General features: G+C 40.2%; 1 protein-coding gene across 3 annotated transcripts in view; it reads right to left on the reverse strand.

The window, feature by feature from the left end:
* Positions 1–303: 303 nt before the first annotated feature.
* TAFA4 (TAFA chemokine like family member 4) overlaps positions 304–19,889 on the reverse strand; it is a 69,337-nt gene continuing 49,751 nt past the window's right edge. For all 3 annotated transcript variants that reach the window (XM_039734368.1, XM_039734369.1, XM_039734370.1), the window contains 3 exons: positions 8,099–8,254; positions 4,869–4,993; positions 304–2,067 (listed from right to left, as the gene is read on the reverse strand). In XM_039734368.1, the coding sequence (XP_039590302.1) occupies positions 2,056–2,067; positions 4,869–4,993; positions 8,099–8,254 (293 nt within the window). In that variant the 3' untranslated portion in view covers positions 304–2,055. The remainder of the gene's footprint in view (positions 2,068–4,868; positions 4,994–8,098; positions 8,255–19,889) is intronic.

A 19,889-nucleotide genomic window follows, 5' to 3' on the forward strand; every position in this document is an offset into this window, starting at 1 on the left:
ATCCAGTGTATGACCATTGAAAGTAAGTTATTTTCTTTGTATTTATCTTCAAAAATAGACAACTTCTCTCTAAAACTCTTTTTTCCCACCTAAAACATCTCAGCAACAGTTTTAACTAAACATCACCATAGAACACTTACCAAAATAAATAAGTTACAGTTAAATACTGTACAAATAGCAAATGAAAAGGATCTTCCCTGATGACACCATGAATATATATGCAGAGAAACAATAGAAATAGTAAAGGTAATTTTAAAATTTAATCAGAAAATCAAAACAATGGAAAAATATTGGGAATGTAGAGCTCATTAGGGCAAGCAGAGTCTGTTCAGCTGTCCAAGCACAGAGCAGAAAATCTCTTGTTTGCTTATCACTGAGTACAATGACCACTATGGTCCCAGCTGTAATCAAATACATAATTGAAAGTGACCTAAACCAAGGAAATCAAAACCAAAGAAACACAGGGCCAGATCCTTCCACCACTGAGTCTGGTGGGATTAACTGGCTGAATGCTCCCCCTCACTCCAGCAATTCAGAAGTTAATAATTATGACCCTGAACAGTTTTTCACTGCTGATGGGATCTTTCCCATACACTAGAGAGCTTATACACAATGACTTACATTAGTACTAGACAGCTTTTTTTTCCCCCACCTTTCAGTCTGTATAAAAATTGGATGTGCATTGTTACCCCAATATTTACATAAAGCATAACAATGACTTCTGTCTCTGGGTCACCAGCAGTTCATCTGCACTTCAGTCTGCTGCAATGTCAGGGGGAACAGACTGGCTACAGCTTCACCCCTACCCTCTATTCTATTTATGAAGACTGATGACAAAAAAACTCTAACAGGCAAATAAGAAAAAGAGCATGAAATACATCTACAATAATAGGGAACAATTATGTGTCTCAAAATGTAACCACTTGGAAATTCAAGTCTGTCAAGGAACTGGACATTTAATTATTATAATCATTCTAAACAAGAACTAATTGAAACTGAAGATTCACTTTTATCTAGAATTTTGCTTATGAATTTTAAGTATGTTACCTATTAGGATAAAACCAAAGCAATGAAAATCCAAACAAATTACTCCCCTTCCAGTAAGCCTTCCTTATGCAGTACAAGCCTGCTCTCCTTTTTTTGAGGCATCTCGATGAATATTTCTAGCTAATGGCTAAATTCTTTTCCATATCTAGATTCAAAGAGGCAAGGAATATGTATACTTTGCTATTCCCCTAGAGAATGGATTTATTTTAGGACAGGAAAAACTATGCCTGCTTTCAAATTTTATCTCTTCCTCATGCTTTCCTGCCATCACTTATGAATGTAAAGGTTAAACTACCTAGAACTATCTAAGGAAATAAATCTAATTGCACAGCTATAACCAAAGTTTGCCCTACAATAATTGCTACTAATTCTATAAGTTCCATCTTTTCACCTTCATACCACCCTGATAGGTACTAAATTACAGTTGAAAATACACTTAGACATAATTTACTAACACAATCCCATCAATTCACTGGGATCAGCTTTGTATTTTTATGTTGTACTGTATGCAAGAAACACCTCAGACAAATCCATAGAATCATATAGGTTGAAAAGACCTTAGAGATCATCTGTACCAGTTCTAACACCAGCATTTTCATTCTATGATCCCCTAAGTTACATTCATGATCTAAACTCATTTAAAACAATTTTACATATCTTTGTGTCATTAGGAAAGTCTTATCCTTGGTGCACCACAAGAAGCTCAGGTGTGTTCTTCCACAATTTTCAGCCAGGTCTCAGATCCTTGGGAATCCAAGGTGCATTTCAGGTAGAACCAAATCTCCCTGTTTGTTCTTGTGAGATTGTAATGTACCACTGAATAGCAAAATCCAGGCTCAGGAGCTGCAGCCACAGCTGAAAGGAGAAGTGCTGTCCCTTTTTCCCAACTCCTTTGCAAGTTCAAAGGGTGAAGTCAATAACAGCAGGACAAAAAAAGAGTCTGTGTAACAGCCAAGGAACAGTTCCACATGCCATAGTTCTGGGAGTGAGCCTCAGGTTTAGCCTTTGCTACCGTGTTACCTATGAAAGAAGAGGAGAGTTACTAATATAGAACTGACCAAAAAAAAGATTATATCAGGTGTATTGTTACTGCAAAAGAACTGTGCACAAATAGACAATGAATGAACTTGCCCCAGCCACACCTTTATATCACACAGAGAAGCAGAATCTCTATAGAAATGTTAATTGCATGTTATTTGATAGCATGAGGGGGATTTGCTGATAAAGAAATGGCAATTCACCATTAAATTTGCCACCAACCTCTCCTGGACATCTCCTATTTTACTTTCCCAACACCAATGCCTCCAGCACAAGTGTAGGATTTACATCCCAAAGGGCCATTCATGCAAACTGCTGCCCATTCCCAGGGCTCCATCCTAGGGGAGGGAATCAGGGACCAGGCAGCACATGGGAATAAATTGTTCTTGCAGCAGAAATCTCCCCCAGCCAGCAGAACCCCCTCAGGACCCTGGAGGGGCTGCAGGGATGTGTGCAAGCCTTGGTGCACACACAGGGCACAAACCCAGCAGCTCTGGGTGCACAGTGAGGAGGGTCCTGCTGGATTTCCTGTCCTGGAAAAGGATGACAACAGGCAGCTGGAAGGAGGAGAGCTCTGTCAGCTCTGCTCTGCAGTGTCTACATGTGTCACAAAACTAAACAGACACTCAGCACTGAGAAGTTTTTATTTCCTTCCCTGAGGGAACTGATGGAAGATGCAAATTCCTCAGCTTTGCACATTTTAACTGTCCCACTCAGACACTAACTATTCATCTAAATACTGAGTAGTGTCAGCAGTCTCCTCTGCTTCAAATATTTTAGTTACACTATTTTTGCTTATTTTCATGGAATGAAAAGATAGAGGACTTAAAGTTGATTAAATGATATTTCCTCTTTCAGTGCATAATTAACCTGTGGAGCCACTGTCCCACGTAACACTGATCCCAGGGTCTTAAACAGCTTTAAAAATTGATTACAATTTTAAATGGTAATGAGATCATCTCTGGTGCATAACACAGAAAAAAATTAGTATGGAATGGATCTCAACTATTGTGTTTTAGACATCAGACAACTATTAAACTGGAAAAAATTCATGGATGCATACACTTTCTGTAATTGTCCCAAAGGGTTTTGCTGTGTCTGATTTGAGTATCCCATTGCTGAGGCTCACAGGTGGTTGAACAGTTTGGGCTATGGGTCTGACAGTTCAAATAGCCCTTTGTGTAAAATTTTAATAACATACCTAAGAATTATTTTGTTTATTGATCTGAGACAAATCTTTGGCTCATTTTCAAAATAAAAATATACGTTATGCCATACTTCCCTTTTCCCTGTGACAAGGGAACTTGTCTTTCCATTCTGGCTTCCTTACAGCTGTCCAGAGGAAGGAAGAGGCAGCTGCATGAATGAGGAGCTGACACCTCACTCACCAGTGCCAACATAAAAGTCTTTGTTCTGTCCCCCACCCCTCGAATATCTGTGAAGGTATCAAGGATAATTAACCCTCACTCAAAGGATAATTACCCTGACTCACTCTGCTCTAATAAAGTCCTTTTGGTATAAACTGTCAGCTCTCTTCTGGTATGACCAGAGATGAAGTTGTCTTGTACAATATCTAGAACTCCTGATTCTCCAGTCTCACCCTTCAGTGTGATGCTACAATGCTACTCCTTATCTACAAATGAGTAGTTAAAAATCAGCTCTGGGAAAAAAACCTGAAAGGCTGAGCCTGATCTTTATCTTGCAATAACTGAGTCCCAGTTATCCACATTCATTCCAGGTGTAGTGTCCACCACAGGGGATCAGCAGGACCCAGGCATGCTATACACTACATTTTGGCACTTGATAAATATCATTGGCCATAGAACCATAGAAAGGTTTGGATTGAAAAAGTTCTCGAAGGTCTTCTACTTCCAACCCTTCTTCTATGAGCAGGGATGCCACTCTTCTGTGCCACTGTGCAATGTCTGCAGACCAGCAGTGCCACAGCTGCCCAAAACATCCAATTTCCTCTCATCCATCCAGAAATTAGTGCAGTTTTCACTCCTCAGAACAGCCTTCACTAAACAGCATTTGGTGACAGTATTGCTTATTAACTCAGACTGCAACCTAATGAACAACATTCTTTCCCAGCTAGAAGAGGCTGTAAAGGGAAAAGCTGAGCATATGTCTCTCCTTGCTCTTGCCTGCTAAAGACTCCTGCTTTATGATGTATTTAGACCTGCAGTTTGCTGTGACTTGTTGAACTTCAATGCACTGAAATAATTTTAAATTGCCAAGCAGACAGAGGACATGATATTTTCTCTCAATTAATTAAGAAATAAGATGACATAGCAAAGGTCTGGTTTAAAAAAAAAAATAATCAGGCCAACTACAGGGTGGTCTGTAATTAGAAATATTCTGAACCAGCCTGATTTCCAGGGGTGCTCAGTGTGGCACAGTGTCATCAGTGCAGGTTTTCAACAACTCCCAAGCCAGTCTGGTACTTTCAAAATGTAAAAGGCTGTCCAACACAAGAATCTAGCTTCATGTGACAGTGGTAAAGATCTTGGATCCCTGTATTCAGTCTGCAAATTGAAGAATTGGTTCTGGAACATGATTATCCCTCTAGCACTGAGCACAATGAAAGTTTCTTTGGCTCATTTCCAGTGTGACTGCAGGAAGGGGCAGCTCTGACCTAGTATTTCCTCTCTGAGAGCAACTAATTAATCACAGCTTTCCAAAACTTTGAGAAGGCCAAGACTGGTGCTCACACCCACAGACACAATGCAATAAGAGCAATCAGTAGACTGGCATCTTTAAATATAGGTGATCTCTGTACTTGCCTTGGTGGTTTTGACTTTATTTCCACTGCTGCAAGACCAACCTGAATAGTCTGGTAGTACTTTACAGTCCTCTCCATCCAAACAGGGGTTCATGTGACACCACCACTTCTGCAGGACAATGGAAGCTAGAAAAAAAGAAGCAGGGAGGAGAAACAATATATTTTTTATCACCCTTGTGGGTTTTTTTGCAGGGAGGTTGTCTGTGCCATATTCAATTAGTTGATTTCAAAAGGTAAAATCAACAATTATTGGTTTAATAGTAAATTACATGGACTGTGTTTGAGGTAAAAAAGTGGCTAAACACCAGCCCTCAGAAGGGTAAATGCCATATCCAAATGATAAAGAGGCAGGCACCACCAGAGACTGATTCCAGCATTTGAACTGACTTCTGGAAATGCCTTTCCATCTCCACAGACTACAAAAATTACTTGTCTCCTTCATTTTCATAGTTCAGTCAAGTACCTACTGTAAGGGGGCATGAAGCTGAGGCTTCTTGTTTAACCCATACATGCATATGGGAGACTGGACAGAGAAATACCAGTTTCTTCCTTCACTGGGTGAGAAAATAGAATTGCACAGAGATGTAAACCCCAGAGGTGTCTCAGCAGGTAAGAACGGGGAAACCTCTGGCAAGCAGTAGAATATTGACTAAAAATCCGTTTGCAGTCACACTGCCACTTCTGCAACATGTTTTGGAAGGCTACAGTTGTATACCTTAACTAGGCAAATTTATTAATTTTCTACCCTTAAGCCAATTTCTATTAAGACCATGCCTATTATTTTTAGAAATGTATTCATGACCTTATAAACCTGCTGTTAACAACAGCACAAACACCTGCATGCATTTTTCAGTTTTGCATTGTTCATGGCACTCATCAAATCCCAGAAAATTATTATGAAATATATCAGTACACAATCCTACATAATCTATATTGGATTCCAAAATAAAATATGGCTTAAGATGTGGATTCAGCTAGTCTGCATTATGCTACTATGTGCACAAACTATTGAATCACATGCCTTAAAAGATAACACATTCAGAAGATATGAACAGAAATAATGGGGTCTGCTTCTTGTAAAGCACTTTTTTTTTCCTTTTAATTTCAAGATATATTTGTTCTTCTGCAACCTTTAAATTGGGGTGTCAAGCAGGCAAGCTGACATCAGGATATTGCTGAAATGTTCATTCAATTATTTTGTTTTGCGCTTTTACTGAAAAATGTTATGAAAAAATACACTTCTGGAGCACTGCTATGGCTTTTATAAACTAATCTTTCAGTCTTATAACATTACAGAATAAACGTATGAACTTCCACCAGTCATCTGGGTCTCAGATCATTTGCATTGATACTGATTGATTGTGGACAAAAAATGGGTGAAACCTGACTGTGCTTCCAGGGAGGAGAGAGATAATTTCTGATAAGGGCAGTAAAGGTGCAGTGAAAAACACCCAGAGAAGATGGCAGCACCCGACAGGGCTTGGGGCACAGAGAAAAACACAAAACATGGGATGTGGGATGGAAGGAGGCACCACGATCCTTCCTGGAGGAGTGGGAATGAGGAGTGACCACCACAGCTCTGCTGGGGCAAGCAGGGCTGGGGATTTGAGGTGGGAGCACCAGGGACCAGCCACAGCAGTGACCAACAGCAGAGGGAATTGCTGCCCTATTGCAAAGTATCACCACTACAAAGGATAAGGCCTGAAGTTCAATGAAAATAAAAAACAGCTACAAGCCAATTGCTTCATAAAATATATAAATTTAAAAAAAAATTCTTATGCTTTGGGTGTATCCTTCCCTTTAAACTCAGGGCAAATTAAACAAGCCTGCACTCAGGACAAACGTGCTGGGAAAAGCCCCTAAAAGTCTGCACCAGTCTGTAGTATGCAAATTGAAGACTCAAACAGTTTCTTGCTTTCACAGTGTAGGAGTCTACTGAAGGGTATGTACAGAGTGGGAGAAAACACCTCAGATCCGAGGCTGAGGAAAGAGAGTTTCAGCTTCTGTGCTGCAGCAACTCACTCTAGTCCCAGATGCTGGCAAAAATAAGCAAAGCCTGCTAAAGCAACACCCTAAGGAGTGAGGGGGAATCTAAGGCTTCCACTTGAAAAGTCAAAATCTTACATTCATAATATTTTGTTGCACTTAATTGCAACGATACCTGAATAAAAAAAACAGCTGTTAAATTCCTTCAGCAACTGTTGGCTGAATCAAGCTTCAGCAGTATTTATGTTTCTGCCATAGAATGACAGTGTCACCTTTGCAATCTTTGAGTTTAAAATAATATCTGACTTCTATTATCTGTTATATGCAAAAGTATTTCTGCTATTTGGTGTGTCACCTAAAAATGCAGAAGACATTTCTGATGTAACAAGAAAACTCTCTAAGAAAATACACTGTTAAACTTAACAGTATTGCTGAATTATAAAGCATAAAACCACTAAGCATCTAAAAAATCTTTTTCAAAAATATACTTTTTAAAAATATCTGTTTTGACAGCTTCATAATAGGTTAAAAAAAATCAAAAACGAGATTCACGTGTATTTAGAGTTCTATGTCTGACATTAAATATTTCTGAATATTAGATTAGAATTGGACTTTGAAGCTTGTTGTTTTATGTTTACGTGAATTGGTCGCAATTTTATGTGCACAAGACTGAAAACAGGATCTTGCTTATGAATTCATGAAATGAAGGATTTTGGTAATTTTAAGATTAAGAAAAAGTCTGTCTTGGAGTAGATTTACTTACTTAACAAGAGCAGCAACCCCTACAAAAAATAAGCACGTTAAATGGTGAAATATTGATCTAGAGAAAAGCTCTCCATGTCAGATGTCCCAGCACCATCTGCATGCCCAGTCTTAGGGTTGCATTTATTATCCACTGAATTTTTAGCCAAGCCACTAAGTCATAAGACATCTGGAAGAGTTAATATCATAAGCTTGAATTGCTTGGCTTATGCTGCTTTTAAACTAGTTTTAGAGGAGAATTCTTGCGTTAAAAAATTAAGAAGTTTTATTGGCACAGACATGAAATGGCCCAGTACATATATTAAGAGGATTAATTACACCGAGATTTATGCACGGGCTCATTATCATCAAGGCACAGAGATGTTTCCGAAACGAACAAAAGGAAGGATTACGCTTTTTTTTGAGGCAGCGGGAAGTCAGACATGAAGGAGAATAAACTCCTCCAACAAGCTGAGGGAGCCAGGGCCGAGCAGGGGCTCTCACCTTCCACGCAGGAGGGCTGAGCCCGCGTGGTGCCGGCCACCTGGCCCGGGAAGCAGGAGCACTTCACGGTCTGGGAGCGCTCCTCGATCCGGTTCTTGTTGCAGCAGCGGTGCACGGCCACCACCTCACACGTCCCTTGCTTCACCTGGTGCTGGCCTGGCAGTTCCAGGGGCAAGGGATGGAGAGGAAAAGGGATGGAGAGGAAAAACACATCAGTGCCTGTGAGAAACTGTCCAAACAGGATGACTCTTGCAGCAGGGGACTTCATCTTAATTACTTACTTACTTTGTTATAATATATTATTTTATACTATATAAATTACATTTAAACTGGTTGGAGTAATCAGTTAGATGATGAAGGCAAAAAGACAGAGCACACCCATCTTCCTTTGCCTTCCTGACATCCATCAGGTTTTATATTTAATTATTTCCCTTCATAAATGGACACAGTGGATAGGATAATATTTAATACAAAAGAGACAGATTAAATAGTAGAAAAACTTTTTAACACATCCACACACAAGCACTACTTGCTATGCTTGTCATCACACACAGGCTGAGAACAAGGTAGGCTGTAAAGCTGTCATAGACAGTCAAGTTTTGTCCAAAAGAAAAAAAAACCCACATCCAAACTGTATGGATTTCTTCAGTTCCCTCCCAGACCATTCTGAATAAACCTCTGATAAATATTGTGTCCTCCCGCTTTTCTCACTGTCCCCTATTTCTCCAAGCTGATTTTCCCCCTCCCTTATTCTTCCCTTGCTCTTCACTTCACATCTCACCTCAGTGCTCCTTGCAGCTGATCATTTTCCTCCACTGCCAAAATTCCTCTCCATCCTGCCTACACCTCCTCTCAGAAACTCCACTTCACAAGCCCCTCAGCTCCCTGCACAAGTCATTTCCATGTCCTCACTTCCCTGAACAGCCTTCAAGTGCTTCATCTTGCATTTGTCTTGTCTTATTTAGAGTAGAGCCTTGGATGGCTCTTATCTGTGTTTGTAAAGCACCTTGTAAATTAACAGCACTACAGAGCAGTTTGAGTTATTTCATAAGAGAGAGACAGAGACAACACTGAGAATAACAAAAATAGTCACCATCAAAGCAGCACAAAGTATGAGAAGAGAGACAGCCCAGACACTGGTGTAGGTGTGGCTGATATCAAAGGCACAGAGAATAAAGAAATGCAGGGGGAAGGCAGAGAGCTCTCCACAAACAGACAATCCTCCAGCTGACAAACCTGAGAATTATCCAGAATTATTCCTCCTCACTCCGTGTTTGCCCTGTTTGGAGGTTTTTGTTTGGATATTTTAGGTTGGTTTTGGGGTTTTTGGTTTTTTACAGTATCTGCTGCTAATATCAGGCACACCTTTACAAATGAAATTTTCCTGAGGGATAAAGATCACTGTCATTTTTGTGCAGAACATATTATTACTTGATTAGGTGTGAAATCTTAACTTTCAAAAAGAATTAGCAATGCAATTTAGGCTTCTATGGGGAGGTTCCTAAAAAAAAATTATTAAATACATACATATAACTTTTTTTAAAAGTTGGCTTGGCAGTGTTCCTTCCTGTGTATGTTTTGGTTTCACAAGTATTTCAAGCACAGCTGAAATACTTGTGAAAACACTTGGCTGCCTGAATTTTGTTGCCAAATTTGTATTCATAACAACCTCAATGGACAAAAAACTATGCATATTCAATCTTGGAGTGGAAATGTGGTGTTCTACTTGAGCACTCAACTTTTTAAAAAATTATATATACAGAGATTTTGGGGTTTTTTTTCCCTTTTTTTCCCTGAGGACAAAGCTACAGTACTTTTAAGCAAAATGTGCTACAGTAGAAAAATGTATAAGGTATTTTACAGCAAGTTGGCAAAATGCTGAAGACAACATAAAAGTACCTTACAGGGCCACTGTAATAAGTTTATTGGCAGACTCTGACTTTTAATGCAAGTACCTAATAACAAACATGGAAAAAAATGAAAACACCTACTAGTCAGAAGAACAGCAGCTTCTCTGTAAGTCAATATGGAAAACACACAGAAGAGAAAGCAAATTTGCCACTTCATCCCAAAGTTTTGTTCCTCAAAATACCTGACATGACAATGCTTGGGGAAAAGCACAAGTGGCACAAGTTCTGACAGAAAACAATCTCATTTTACAAAATCTTATTTAAGAGAGGTTGTTAATTTAATAAGGTTGTTAATGTATTTATTAAATAAATGTAATATTTATTTCATTATCTGTTTTTTAGTGCTACAGCCTGAATCAATACCCTTTGGAATAAACAGGAGAAAATTTCCATTGATTTCCTACAGTGCCCACTGTGGTGGTCCTACATTCACTGGAATCAACAGCAAAGTTTCTATTCACTCCAGGAGAGCAAGGTCAGAGTCTGCTTGGTCTCTTGAGAAGGAGATTTTATAAAGGAAGCAATAAAAAGCAAAAATTTTGAGCTGCTCGGGCCACATATTTGTGTTTGCCACAAATTGTTGTGATTTGTATCATCATCTGAAAAACCAAGTGGCCAGGCGTTGTCCTTAAGCAAAGTCACAATTCAGCAGACATCAGATGCTGAAATAAAAGAAACCTTTTTTCCAGAAGGTACGTCATAAGGATGGACAAGATCCAGCTCCAAGGATCAATATGTAGCTGCAAGGATGTCTATTTCCCACCTTAAATCCTGCTTCCTTTAGGTGAACAGTCCTGTTAAGCCAATACCAAAGGAAATCAAACACGCTGGCCCTGAGCACACAGCCCCAAAAACCCGGAGCTGTCTTTCAATTATCTCGTTTGACTTTTGAAGCAGTGACAGTGGGGCCCTGAAGTGCCAGGAGTCAACAGACACACTCGGTTTGCAGAAGCTGAGATAAAGATACCCCCTGAAAGCAGCCCTTGGTTTAGGAGCTGTTTTACTTCACATTCCTCTTTGGCAGCTCCACAAGCAGGTGAGGGAAGGTGTCCCCTCTTCATCTGCTTGCAGGAGTGGGATCCCAGGTTTGAAAGCCACACAAGGGAAGGCAGCACTCCCCTCCCTCACCCCTCATGCACAGCTCTTATGGAGCACAGCTCTAAAAAGCCACAGACATCTGCATGCATCATTTGCATTAATTGGATTGCCCTTGTAATAGTCTTTCCCCTCCTACATGCTCACATCGATATTTCCTCCTGCTTGTTCACACACATCCTGACACTTTTTATGCTGTTGAGCACCATATGAATTTCTCCTTAATATTCAGACACATCTGTGAGCAGGTGCTGAACAAATGCTGAGGGTTAAAGTGGTGCCTTTCAATCCCGTTTTTGTCACTGTTCAGAAATATAGAGGATAAACACTCATTTGCAGAGTGGCTTTCACATTTAAGAAAACTCACAGAAAACCTTAACCAACCCTAACTCAATCTATTCCTCCCTAGATCTACTGAAACCTGTTGTATCTGCATTCAGGTGCCCAACAGCAGCCAAAAGAAAGAATATAACAATTCTCTCCTGCAAGTTTTAATATTCATCTTGCACTAAATAAACCTTCACCTCAGGTTTAAAGTACACTTAACATGCAGCTGAGATTATACTGACAGAAACACTCAAGAAATGCCTTAAAATATTTTATAATTGATGGATTCTCTAGAAGCCAAGTTATTAGAAGAGCAGGGAGTGGAGAGTTTTCAAAATGTGAAGATCACAGTAAATGAATTCTATGCTGGCCACATCAGGAAAGCCATTTCAGGGAGAAATGCAGTGAGGGAGAGGGAGAAAAGCTGTGGAGAGCAAAGCCCATAAATTCATAGCTCATCACCTGTAAACCTATTCAGATCTGTGACTTCAGGGCTGTTGGTATTTGGGGTTAAAATTCGGTTACATCTTCCCTTTTAAATAAAAAACTCTCCAGAGGGAGAAGATTTTATCAGCAGCACCATCACAGAAAGGTCTCTCTCACAGAGCACCTTCTGCATGCTGAAGGGAGAGCATGGGCCAGCAGGCACAGGGGATGGGTGTTGAAAACCACAGCTCTGTGTTCCTCTTATCAGCAGCTTGGCACGTGTGCTGCTCTCCATATCCTAATTTCTTTACAGCTTTTCTTCCCCAGAACACCAGTGCTGCTCTGGTTCACTGAGGACACTTTGTCTGTCTGCCAGTACTGGGCACAGACAATGGGACAGGGCTCCCTGATGGAAGCAACCTCCAGGATCCTCCCTGCTGTGAATTTTGCTGTCTCCCATAGTAAGATACCTAAGATACCAGCACCCTCAGGTGCCCAGGTCTAGGATGCTTCTTAATGACCTCCAGAAGTGGCCTCATGGAGGTTCTGTGACCATTTATTTGTCATCTGTAGGATTTTTATCCCAGAAGAATGTGCTGTGTAAAGCTGCAAGGCAGCCCCCCAGGATTTCAGAGAACACAGACATCTCTAAAGAACAAGAAAGCACAAACCAGGAAGTTATTGGACTTGGACATTACAAGCCAACACAAGAGTTGTGAGTAGAGATGACTCAATAATCACTACTGAACTGTTTATTCTCAGTGGTATTCTTAATATTCTCAATATTACTCTTAGTACTTTTTTTCCAACAAACATATTTGACAAGACCTTATTTTCACTTTCTTCATAGAAGTCATAGGGCAGATACCAATTAATACTTCTAAAATTCTTTGAAATGCTCAAAAGAAAAGAGGGAAATACAATTATTGTTAATAAAATATCAAACATGGTAGTGATGCACTTCAAAACCACAGGGAACATATCAAAGAAAGAAGGAGGCTTTCAGAAGGTTGCTAACCAATTCTGTCCACATGCATTTCATCTCTGTGACTAATTCTGATCACTCCCAGGGAGTGCTGTCTCAATGCAATATACATGCAGGCAGCACGCCTCTACCAGAAATCCTGAACAAACGCCTCTTTCTTCTCATTTCTTGGCTAAGAAACATAAGGAAAAGAAAAATTTAAAGGGAGTTTTTTTATCTCTGTTTCATAATCTGCCACCTCTGATGAAGAGAGCTACTATGCTGTGGAGAGCAGCAAATCTGGAGTAGGATGAGCCCAGCTCAGCACATTCCTCAGAAAGCCTCAAAAGCAGCAAGCTTGGTCTGCACAAAATCAACTGCATCATTTATTTAAAGGGTAAGAGGATGGATGTCAATAGGAGGATGAACAGCTATGGAACTAAATATTGCAGACAGCATTAAGAGAAACAAATGGGTTTAGAAGTCAGCTCTGATGCTGTTTGGAAGAGGACAGCACTTTAAGAAGCTTGGTGCCAGTTTATCATCTGCCTTCATCTCATGCTGGCTTTTGCTTACAAATACATGAGCATAGGAAGCACACACCAGAAGGCAAATATTGTTAGAAAAACACAAACATTAGAGGAAACAACACTTGCTATTTTTCGTATTCTTTGCCAAACATATTTACAAGGACCAATCCAGCTCACAGGGCAGGGTTTTTTGAGGGGTAAAAGTGAGAAAGGGCTGTTTCTAAAGATGAAAACTCTTCTCAAGAAAAGAAGCTAAAAGTCACTTGGAAAGTAAAATGTACACACCATGTTAGAGGCTGAGAATATCAGCAGAGCTTTTTCTTTGCTACCATTCCATCAGTTACTGGATCTTTTTCATAATCTCACATTCATGTCTCAAGGTTCTATCTTAGATGCTGTCCTCCTTCAAGGGTATGAAGCACAGATACATGTATACACACACACTTTCTCAGAAATTGTCTCTGAATATACAAATCAGTTCAGTTCCACTTTTAAAGTTCAACCTTTTCACTTATGGGCAGTAAGGGAGTGCTCAGAGATAGTCCAGAACTGCCCCAAAAGCCCAGTTCAGCTGTTCTAGGAATAAACAGACAAGAAATATCTTCCCATAACCTGCCCATGATAGGAGGCAAAGTAAAATGTAACACACACACAAAAAAAAAAATCAAACAAAAACAAAATAAGGGAAAAAATAATCCTGTTTGCTAGCTATTACTCTTACAATCCTCAAATACACTGCAGGACTGTGATTCCTAGTGCTAACATCTGTAAGGAAAAAGAAGGCAGAGATACAGCCATTGAACAGATGTAGGAATAGATGGAGCTTCCACAATGTGCAAGTTTCCAACTAAAGAGTTTTTCTCACCATTTATAAAGTTGCAGATTTTGTTCTCATCTAGACATTTGTGCTTTTTTTTCCTTGTGGAAACCAGCAGTGTGGTATGTGCAAAATCACAATCAAGATTTTAACTGGGGAATCAGGGAAGCAGCCCTGAACCACTTTAATTTGTTTCAGGTGAGAAGTAACACGTGGGGTAAAAAACCAAACTCTCAAAACAAGCACCTAGGTAGAAAGAAGCACCAGGGGTACAGTGGGTGTGCCTCTGAAAATAGGTGAGTGACCTCAAACCCTGATAATGAGACCCAAAGAGTTAATGAAATCATAACCCTTCAGAGCAGGTGGAGGAAGCTGCTGACACAGCTGGAGAGAATCCTGTAACACAGTGAATTCTGTGCTGAGTGTCACAGGTCACATCCATATGGAGATTAAAGTCCCCTGAAATAAGTAGCACAGGTGACCTTAGATCAGACACAAGCACAGAGACTTCTCCAAGGAATGAAGCATTAAATCTGAGTGGTCAATAAATCAAAACAGCTGAGAAGGTGCTGGAAATGCAGGGGGGAGGAGGGGAAAGCTGCTGCAAATGGGAAGGTGGATGAAGGGTGACCTGGAAGCAAAAACAAATTAAAACATGAGTGTCTCCATGTGCCAGGGGGCTCGCTGAACTCGATCAATGAGGACTGCTGCCTTTCAGCTGGGCACCAATATTCATCTACTTCAAGCACACACATCACTTGTGCAGACAAAATCCAAGACTTAAAACCTCATAAGGCACCTCAGAGCAAAGCAGTGTTAATAATTTCCTACGGGCAGCTTCCTGCTGTGGGGCTATTTTAGATGAGGCACAGGAGAAAATGCAAAGGAAAGATTTGGTTTTCAATCATAACTTGTAGCAAATGAGCAACATTGTGCTCTCTAATACAGAAGAATTTCCCAGGTGTCCCATTAACATTCACTCCTGCTATTACACGTGGACCACTATTTTTCTCTCATTTGTTCGTTCCTTCACAAATTTATCATGAGAGAAGGGAAAGAGAATGAAGCCAGTTCCCTGGAGAGATTTCTGCTTGCCTGAAGAAAGCAGGTACACACACATCCATACAGGCCAGGCTTATAGTTACCACTTTGTAAGCAAAAATTTAATTCTCTGCCTCAAGTGAGAGCTGATTTCCTCTTACAAAAGGGTTGTTCTTGCCATAGGAAAGCAAAAATTGCATATTTGGGACCACAAACTGAGAAAGGCAGTCCCATCCACATCAATAACGAAGGCACCCTGCCCAAGGTGTCACTAACAGCCCTCGCAGGCACAGGGAGCTCACTGCCATTTGCAGTTGCTCTCCACACCCAGTCTCAGGACTGTGCTTGTTTCACAGCAGCTTATTGCTGCTCATCTATGACATGACAGAAGTTCATTTAATAGTATCATAATCTTTAAGAAAGTAAAAATAAAAGAACAAAAATCAAAACCTTTTAAGTCTGTCTCATGCATGCAACAAAATACATTTTGGGGATTAAGCCTTGTGCCTTTCTGAGCATTCCTGCAGCACCTGAAATATCTAATGATCATTTCAGGCTTACTTGTGTAAAACAAACATTTGTAATCTACTAAATACCAGAGGTATTTTTAACCCAGTTCAAGGTCATTCATCAGAAAAGAATGATATTTGTTTAGAGAATATGAAACACTAATTGTCGTCTAAGTCATTAGGCTCTGCAGATTAAGTAAATGGAAGCTGCCAGAAAACAAAGTAGATGTTTGGGGAAAAAGCATTCTCTTCATTTCTAGTGAAAATTGAATCTTTAGTCTCATGTCCAAATAGAACCAGTAAAACTGGGGCGAGCAACCAAGGAAAAGTGTATTGGACTTTATTTCACTGCTCAAAACAGCTCACACTTACAAGGCATCAAGAACTTCTTTTCTGGGGTTTATTTTTATAATGCAAAGGTATATTTCCCTCCTTAAATTCCTTTGAGGGGACTATAGAATAACAGGACTTTGCCTCAGTTTGATAGTTAAAGTAGGTAAATAAATAATTATTCATTAATTGACCATCATTTGGCAGTCTGTTCCAGAAAGATCTAGACATAACTGTTATCATTAAATGGTGTGGTTTGTGAAACACTTCTGCTTGTCCTGTTTGACATTCTTAATTTAAAAGATGGGCTGTGAATCCCTCTTTCCACTAATTGCTCTGTGTTTATTAAAATCATAGACCAGCATTTGTTGCCACTGGAAGAACTGTTTTCTGCAAAAACCAGAACCAGCACATAAGACTGAACTTGAATGATAGATTCCACTGCAGAAGTGGGATGAAGTTTTCATGTGATAGGCAAATCAGGCAAATGGAATTCTGAGGAATGTCACAAGCAATCAGAGCAGTTAATGCACTGGGCACAGGCCACCAGCTCCTCAGCTGCTCTTTAATCCCTGGGAAAAGCCCTATGTCTTGATCACCACTGATTAATTATTTTCAAAGTTTGTCTCATTTTATATCAGGCTTTATACAGCTGCAATGATTACCTTGGGTTTATCAGATGGAATAGAAAAAGAAAGCATCACAGCAGGCCAAATATAAGATCCAGCTGCTAGTTAAGCAATAACAGGTCATAAAACTAAATTGAACAAATGCATTTTTAACTCTGAGGGGCATGAGGACTTCAAAGTGATTTCAGCATGTACAGACTCTATCCAACCTGGCTGAAAGTTAATTGAACTTGTTTTAACTGCTAGATCCAGAAGTGCAAAGCATAAGTGAGGTTTCCAGAATGTCAACAGACATTTTTTTTAGTCAGAACAGTTGAAACATGGGGGTTTTCTTACACAAAAAGAAAAAATAAACCACTGCAGACTGCCCATCACTTCATGTTGCACTTTAACAGACACACAATAAAACATAATCACACTGAAATAAAGTGAGAATCAACCTGGTAACTGTTTCCCATAGGCCCACATTTAAACTCCTGACCCCAGCTTACACTACTAATGACAGAGTAATAATTTAAAGGTCAGAATTCAGAAGTTGTCAGGGTCTGTACATTTCCTTTTTTGTACTGACAACTCTGTCAAAGCTTCACCATTAATACTTCTTTTTCTTTTCAAGATTCTGCAGCTCTCTTGAGCCTCTCAACTTTCACTTTTTAATCTTCTTTACCTAAGAATAAAGGTGCAAGACTAAAATTTTACCATTCCAATTGCACTCTGTAAAACAAGAAAATCCCAGAAAGGGGCAGTTCAAAGAGCCAAATGTGGAGATCTCTGCTCAGTAACTGGCCATGCACAAGTGGGTGCTGCCACAACACACAAACTGTGCTGATCTCTCACCTTATCTCCTCCATACCATTTATATTATTAAACCTATTATTTTATGCAGCAAAAAGTTGATTTGGTGTACAGCTAGTTCTACAAAAATTTGGCTTCTTTCATTTGGCAACTAGAAACAATCAAGACATCCCACCCAGGCTTAAAATGTGAATTATTACAGTGTATTACTGTTAAAGTAACACACTTAAAGACAGAGTGTTAACAGACCTTTCTCAGAAATGAAAGAACTACCAGTTAAAACATTATTTTTTTGTTTCACACATCCCATTCCAAGTACCCAAGAATCCAGCTCTCCTTCCATTCTTACTAAAATTGGCAGTCCTTGACAACGATCAGGTAGATTTTCCATTTCAATCAAGCCATTCAGCTTGAAGTGAAAAGTTAAAACATAACTTTATAATGGCACAGAAGCCACCATATCCTGCAATATGTACCACAGGAACAAACTGGAGAGTAGCATCAAAAGCCTCCCCCAGACCATGTCACAGCTTTGACAGAAAAACACAACTCTGGGAGAAAATCTGAGTTTGATACTTTAATCAAATGCAAGCCTCACTGCCATCCCTCAAAGGATTGAGAGCTCTTGACTCTTGCAGATTATTGTATTTGGAAGGGGGTTTTGACCATGAGATGGAAATTTGCCCCCCAATAACTGGGCACATTTCTTTTGTGATGCAGCAGATGCAATAATAGCATTTCCCTGTGCCTGTAGGAAACCAGACAGACACTGGCTTAGCTCCAGGGCACTTGACAAAGCATATTTGGATTAGAAGCTCAGAGGAGTTAGAATTGAAGGGGAAGTCTCAAATTCCCAAGGGCTTTTAAATGTCCCGTTCTTATGTTGGCAATGAAATCTATTTGAAATAACAGCAATTAGATGTTTAAATAGCAGAAGGACACTTGGATATTTTTCTAGATGTTGGCCAGAAAAAAGCAAATTATGCATCTAATTCTAAAAAGGAGATTTACTTCATTCACCACGGAAGAGAGGGATTACTCTTTTTAGCAGGAACACTTGTCACAACTGAGCAAGTTGCAGAAACAATGTAGTGAAATTGTCCCTTGAAAGTACCCCAGCCAGCTTGTCAGATTTGACAAAGTTGCATTCTTACCAGAAAACAACAGGCTTCCTCACCTGGGGAATTTTCCCTTGGCCCTAATAAGACTATCAGCAAATGCAGAGATGAATTAGAATAGTCATTAAGGAGACAGAGCATAAAAAATGAGCCACAGGAAAGGTCAGAGCAACGAGGGTGAATGAAGAAGAGCACGTGCCCTGTCACCACCGCTGCAGATGTGAAGGAAACAACCAAGGGAGAGAAGCAGATGTTCCTGTTAAAGCTGTGCAAATTTCATGGCTGCTTTCAAGGATAATGGAGCAGCCATAGGTGGCAGGAGAGGACATGTCATTACCTTCTGCAGTGCTGGTGAGGCTCCCCCAAGAGCCATTGACTTTAACAGCACTGCTCCACCATCTCCTGTCTGAGGAAGTTAAAGGTGACCTGGCACAGTTGTCATTAGTTTCACTCTTTCCACAAGGATGGTACTCTAAATAAAGCAGTTAGGTCTTCCTCTTGAAGTCAGCATATTAAATAAAAAGGGAAAACTATTAACAGGTTTCTTCTGATGGTATTCTCAAAAAAAAAAAAAATTCAACCAACAGTTTATGCGGAGGTTTTCTACCCTTAAAAGTTGCGTCGACTTTAACTCACTAGAAAACAGTTTCTGCCAGTGTGTTTGGCTTTTCTTGATCTCAAAACACACATTGCCTTGCAATATAAATTGTCAGAACAGTAGATAGCTTTGAAAATCCATGGACATTGTGAGATTATATTCAGTGTCCTTTTGATGCTTCCTTCAACTCAGTGCCTCAGCAGGGCCAGGGTGGGAAGCAGCCATTGTTTGCAATAGCTGTTCCTACAGAGCAGCAGCAGCTCCATAAAGGCACATTCCTCTGCAAGACCCCTTGCTTGAAGGTCCTGAGAAGCCAAGAAAAGGTCAGTTTAATCTGCAGTGAATGCCAGCAGCAGGAGACAGAGAGAGCTGCATTGATGCCACTGTCTGTAAGGAGCTGCCTGCCAGGTGCTCCACAGCCCTGTACAGCCCATGGAAAAAGAATTCCCTTCCATTCACACCTGCTCAACTCCTGTTATTTTCAAGGCTTCTCAGGATGCTGTGTGGGGTTGGACAGCCTCCCTCACACTGTTCTGTGAGCCTTTAAATGTGAACTTCTAGCAGACTCTGCTTTAAACACGAACTGCTGTCCTGCCTCCTGCTGCTGGGCTCCCTCCAGTGCCCACGCCAGAGCACCGTGTCCAGCAGCATCATCAGTGCCCAGCAGGCAGCTCCCCACAGCAGGAACCTGCCCAGAATCAC

Source organism: Passer montanus, unplaced genomic scaffold, assembly GCF_014805655.1.
Source record: "Passer montanus isolate IOZ18808 unplaced genomic scaffold, ASM1480565v1 scaffold9, whole genome shotgun sequence".
Classification (NCBI taxonomy): Eukaryota; Metazoa; Chordata; class Aves; order Passeriformes; family Passeridae; genus Passer; species Passer montanus.